The sequence below is a fragment of the Sminthopsis crassicaudata genome, chromosome 3 (assembly GCF_048593235.1).
Source record: "Sminthopsis crassicaudata isolate SCR6 chromosome 3, ASM4859323v1, whole genome shotgun sequence".
Classification (NCBI taxonomy): domain Eukaryota; kingdom Metazoa; phylum Chordata; class Mammalia; order Dasyuromorphia; family Dasyuridae; genus Sminthopsis; species Sminthopsis crassicaudata.
In genome coordinates this window covers 50,780,094-50,786,289 of record NC_133619.1, presented here as the reverse complement: position 1 = coordinate 50,786,289, position 6,196 = coordinate 50,780,094, and the positions used below count along the sequence as shown (strand labels likewise).

Here is a 6,196-nt window from a genome sequence, read left to right as displayed (position 1 = left end):
ATCCGGACTTCTCAAATGTTTCTGTGCAGGAGGTATACTAAATATCAGGCTCTATGGAAGATACAAAGATATGTAGCCTGATGTGTTGGTCGTCTCTCTGAATTTATTAAACTGGTAAAGTCTTGGTGTGTTTGTTGTGCTGGCCATTATGAACTTAGCAAGTTTTTTGCTGTTCCCTCTTTTACCCAACAGAGGCCACTGGTAACAGTTTTGTGAGGAGCAGTCTAGAAAGGGAAAAATTAAGAAGTGGCTTTCTGAATTAGTGAAATGTAACTTGGAGATTACCCGAGAATAAAGTAAATCTGTGTGCAAATATACAGATTATAGTTGATTAACATGGACCTCATTTTTGGTATGACAATTTATATAACCAGAGTGAGAAATCTACAACTGGTCTCAGTGCTATCATTGACAATAAAATCAATTAACATGTCATGTTGGACATCAATTTTAAAATGACTACTTATCTGACCCTTAGAAGGAACAGTTTAAAAAAAGGTTGAGATCATAGCACTTGCGTGATAGAGTAATAAATTAGTGTGGAGTTATTTGACTTTGAAATCTTTTCACTGAAACCATACATAGAAAATCTGTTTATCTTTGGTCAGTTCAAGATTGATGAAGCAATAATAAATGGTTATTTCTTTTTATCCCATTAAGAATATGAAGGCAAGAAACAAGAACATCTTTTACAGTGTCGTAATGGAACGTTTTTTGACCAAGATAACATCTTTCCTAAAAAGACTTGTAAATTTTCTCTTGAAACCCTCGGTCCCTGCTCTGGATTGGATGATGTCAGCTTTGGCTATCCTGATGGAAATCCTTGTATTTTTGTGAAAATGAATAGAGTAAGTCCTTGTTGGGGGGCCGGGAGCTTGGGGCTTGAATAATGAATAGGATTCTTTCCAAAATGGAATGAAATACTGTTTGTCAATTGATTTAGGGGGGAAAGGGGTGATGTTTAACTAGTGTTTTAACAACAACAAAAAAACAATAATGAAATGATATATGGATTAGGAAAATGGCTATTTTGCAAATTTAGTAATGTGAGCTTTTTTTTTTTTTACAGCTACTAGGTTATTTTGATTAAGATATATAAATTAAACTAATATGTTACATTAATGCGTTCATGAATTTTATTTTATACAAGTCAAATTAATGTTAAATGATAAATTCTTTGTTTAAATGACAGTAGGAGGATATTGAGGTTTTTTCCTGTACTATTTAATAATTAAGTCCATGCATGATTGTGGGGGTGGCCTTAGGCAGCATCTCATTCTGTCAGTTGGAGAATCAGGGTTAGCATAAGGAAATTAGCTGCTGGGGCTACAGCAGGGGCATGCGGTATTTATTAGTGTTCCATATAGTGACACTACAATGTTAGTTTTTATTGCTGACATAACCCCTAACAGGAGAAGTTTTGCTCACTTGAAAATAGCAGCAACACTATCTCCTCCTTGAAATAACTTAATGAAAGCTAACTCTTTTTCAAAATGTTCAGTTAGTGATTTGAGGAATATATTATTTGGGAAATACTGGCAGTAGCACTCTACTATTTGATAATTGTTTATCAGGATTACCTTGGCAGCAGAGTTCTTTATTTCTTGTAATTGATGCAAAGTAGATGTGCAGCACAGGTAGCACTGGTGTTAAATTCAAGTAGACACTTCCTTGCCACTCAATTAAAATGATCTGTGTTTGTTGTATTTTTATTTATTTTGTTAAATAGTTTTCATTTGCATTTTAATCTGGTTCAGGCTGCACTCTGCAGTGTTGGGGTCCCATAGGACCATAAGGCATTAAATAAATATATTCCTCAGTTACCTGAATTTACAGGTGAAACAAATGTACCTAATTGGCAGACACTTAAGATTTTCTAGGGGGTATTAAAACATCAAGCATGAATAATGAAAGAAGCCTGCCTAGACAAAAATAAAAATGTCAAAATCTGCTATGTTAAGATTCCTCCTCTTAACATAATGTCAGCTTGTTACCCCAGCACCAGAAAATAAAAGGGTTCCATTGGATGGGAGGAAACAAGATAAAATCTTATTTTTATGTGTGATATGAAAAATAATCATATTTTCTTAACCTTAGATAATTGGATTAAGGCCTCAAGGAGAACCCAGGATAGTGTGTGCAGTTAAGGTTAGTATCATATTGAAAACAAATGTTTTAACTTTTCAAATCTGAAAAATGTCTTTTTCTTTTGATGTTTAGAGAATAGTGTGCCACTAAATTAGTCCCTTAATGCTGAGAAAGGCCCAGGGGCCTAGTAGCAAGAGTTTGGATTATGGAACCCAGATTATTGGCCCAGACACAGGCTCAGCTCATGGCCTTAGTGGACCCCAGAGCGATACTGCCTTAGTTGATATGTGTGCATTAATACTGGCTTATGTGATTGGTTTCTTTCCATTACAGACTGCTAGTTTTAGTAAAATTATATAATTTTAATATTGTAACCTGTTTTGTTTTTTTTCTTCATGCTGCAAGTCCAATTTAGACAAATAGAAATAATGGGTAAGAGTTTCTTAGAGAAACTGTTTAGTTGTAAAACAACTAATCTACACACATTAGCATGAGAAGTGTGAAGTGTCAGTTGATCTCTTAGTTTATATATTTATATTGCTTGTGAACTTGCTTCTAGAAGGGTTTTCTATTTTCTTGTAATCCATAAGTGTTTAAGGTGAAAGACTTAAAACAAAAATAGCCAATTCCTGGTTTCTGAGTTGAACTCTTACACACCTGATCAGTGAGCCATTATGTGGCTTCCCTGTGCCTGTCAGCTCAGCAGGAAACAAATAAAAAAGGACTTCCCTGAAAATCAAATACTCTGTCCAATATGAAGGCTTTATTGGTGACTAAATTTTTCTGAACTCATCACACATTGGGGCTACACTTGATAGATGCCATATGTGTAGATTGTCCGGGTTTCTTCCTCAAAATATTTCTTTTGAAGAATTCCATAGAAAATAACAGAATTATTATTTGTCAAATTAATTTTGTTTTTACTAGGATAAATTGCATAAAGGAAGAACCAAATGTAATCTAGAAGACTGGCCCTTTTACTTTCAAAACTTATATAATTTTAGGATTTAACAACTTTTTGAAAAAGATTTTCACTTTAGACCTTAGATTTAGCAAAACAATTTCAGTTGTAGCTTGCACGTTCCTTAGCTGATATTTTCTCATTTGTCTTTAGTAGTGTTCAGTTTTAGTCCCCTAAGTTCCTGTCTAACTTGCAGACAAGGATGACCCAGGCTGGGAGAGGGGAACCTCCTCCGGGCTCCCCCTGCCCTCCACTGCAGGCGGTCCGAGAGGGGAGCAGCGAGGCCTTTGGCTGACATGGGGTGTCATGCGCTTGTCCTCCCTCAGTTTTAGTGTCCTCCCCGTCTGTTATCTTTCCTCAAGACCTACACAAATCCCACACATCCACCTAAAATAAAGGGGGGCGGGCGTTCAGCGACCTCCCCCCAGTGGGGAGACTGAGGCCCCAGTCCCGCCCTCCAGCCTTCTCTAAGGGAAGTGAGCGTGGCCCAGGTCAGCGCCTTGTCCAGGCCCAGCGCCCTGCAGGTTGTGGTATAGGAGAGAAGGGGTCTCCTGTTAAAGGGAACCCGCCCCCACCGCGCGGGAATGTTGGGATCAAGGTTCTTCTGGTGGAAAACGTCAGAGCAGACCCCGGGTCTCGGTCACGTGGGGCTTCTGAGGGGTAGAGGTAGAGACAAGGACACATGTCGCTTCCCCCTCCGATCACCACATGTGTACACTTCCTTGTGCAGCCGTCCAGCTCCTGGGATGCCGGTGGGTAAGGAGCTTTTTTAAGTCCTTAAGTAGTGCTTCGTGGTGTGTGCGCTGTGGTGGGGTGATGGCGTAGACTGCGGGTGTGTGTGAACCAGTGGTTGCATCCTAGATCCGAACCGCGTAGAAAGTCATGAATGTGGTGAATCTCTGGAGCACCTCCTGGCTCCTCTCCCTCCCCCCCATAGAATACATCACTCTTAGGGTCAGGCCACATGAGAGAGAACAAGACGGAAATCTTCACACATCCTTCCATGAGGAGGTGAGCTCTAGGGAAAACCTGTGTTCATGTAGTGCAGGAGCCGTGGCTGTGCGTGTTCCCATCCATGGGTGAGAGTATACAGCCAACGGCTCTTTATCCCACCAAAGATAATGTTTAGCTTGGTTCAGATTTTTGCTCCTTAGAGGATCTATGCAGGGCAGCAACACCGAGCGGTGCCTGTGGCTCTTCCAGAGCCCGGCCCCAATCAGAATTGTTCTGGTCTGCTACAGTACATCAGTGCCCGCAGCTGCTGTGACTTGTATAGCTTCTGTTGTCAATCCTGACTTGTAGGACAAGTGACAAGTTTTCTTTCTCTGCATTATCACTCCCCCCATATGCCATTCATTAATAGTTGACATTTCTTTCATATAATTTCATTTGTTGAAAGGATTTTTTTTATCTTTTAAATTTCAGGAAGGACAAGAAGTAAATCTAGCAACTTTCCCCAAAGATGGAAGGCTTGATTTAATGTATTTTCCATATTATGGGAAGAAGTTGCACGTGAGTACGCTTTGGCTTTTAGCTCTCTTGGCCTTTATGGCTTTATCGCTTTTTCTCAAAATTCAATAAAGTGGAATTTTAGTGCAAGTTCTCTTCTGTCCTTTACTTTTCTGTTTTAAAACCCTAGTTATGAATCACCTCATGTTGTTATAGTGGTTAGCTTAGCACCAAGGGCAGATGCTTTCTAATTGGAAAACTATGGGAGCATCTTTCAGTTTGGGGAATCCCCTCTCTGTGGTTGCACCCTTTGGTAGAGCATCGCCATTTCTTTTATCTTAGAATTCCCAATGTCTTAAATCTGGTTCTTTTCTCCAGGAATCTGCAACGACTATAAAAGAAGCAGGTTAGAATATCATGGTCATGGGTCTCGGTGGGCTCTGCATAAGTGCAGATGATGGGGCAGGCGGGAAGGAAGTCCCTAGAATGAGGAAGGACATTGGTTTAAATCTTACCTCCGTGTCTGTCCTTAGTCAGGTCTCTTTGGGCCCTCAGGTCACTCCTGTCAAATGAGAGCATTGCCTAGATGGCCACGAAAGTGTCTTCCTGTTAACAAACAAACGCTCATCAAGCTGGATGGATGTAGCTTGTGTGGGGGGGACAAACTTTGCTTGGTTCTCCATTAAGTCTTGATTCTGTCGTCATTTGTTTCATTTGCATTCCTCTTCTCCTTGGCCCTTCTCCATGCCAATTATTACTCTGTTCTCTCCGTTTGCCAGGAGAACTATCGACAGCCAGTAGTTGCTCTCCAGGTCCTGTTTCAGAGCTACAACCAAGAAGTGTCAATAGAATGTAAGATTGAAGGGTCACCCAATCTAAGAAACCAGGACGAGCGTGACAAGTTCTTGGGACGAGTTGCCTTCAAAATCTCACTGACTCAGTAGTATGAGTAGAACATCTCCACAAAGTAAACGTGTTGTCTATCTTCATGTTGTATCAGCTGGACCTGCCATTCTAGAATGGGAAGCCACCTTGGAGAAATTTTAAGGTGGTACATGATGTTTGGGGTAGCATAATAATGTGCTTCCAGATCATAATGTGTAATGTCCTCAAAGTAACTGCCTTTTGCCTTTGCCTGCCCCATTGGACCAGTGTGCAGACATAGACATGTCATATTAGGGACCTGTAAATAGCTGATTCAAAACGTGTAATAATGGTGGTCTTGTCCTGTTCTCATGTGGTTTTATCTCCAAGTGTCTATAAAGCTTAATGTGCTGTGCTATGTAAATATTTTATTGATTTAACACTGGTTTAACTGTCATTATCTCAATGCCAACACCTTTAGGGATCAAATGATTAAAAAAAAGGTACCTGACCAACCTAAAAGTGATTTATAACTCTGCAAGAATTGTGGTGTGTGGAGACACCTTAAATTTTGTGTGTGAGGAGGAAGATAAATAAAAGTGGATTTAAAAAGTGTCAGCATGGAGTTTTTGAAATTATTTTAAAAGGTTGAATTGGTTTGGATCTTGAGTACAAAAAAAAAGGTTTTTGAGTTTGAAAAATGTCAGTTGATGGTATTATGTGGCCCCCTTCAAATCAACTTGCCTTAGGTGAGTTCGTTTTAATTTTTAAAATTCACCTTTTTAAAAAGTTTCTTTTGACCTCACCTATTAAAAAGGCAAACATATCAGCCTA

At 39.7% G+C, this 6,196-nt stretch overlaps 1 protein-coding gene across 1 annotated transcript in view; it reads left to right on the top strand.

The window, feature by feature from the left end:
• ATP1B3 (ATPase Na+/K+ transporting subunit beta 3) overlaps positions 1-5,980 on the top strand; it is a 30,388-nt gene extending 24,408 nt beyond the window's left edge. The window contains exons 4-7 of the mRNA XM_074298472.1: positions 661-848; positions 2,098-2,148; positions 4,475-4,561; positions 5,278-5,980. Coding sequence (XP_074154573.1) covers positions 661-848; positions 2,098-2,148; positions 4,475-4,561; positions 5,278-5,442 — 491 coding nt within the window. The 3' untranslated portion in view covers positions 5,443-5,980. The remainder of the gene's footprint in view (positions 1-660; positions 849-2,097; positions 2,149-4,474; positions 4,562-5,277) is intronic.
• The last annotated feature ends 216 nt before the right edge of the window (positions 5,981-6,196 follow it).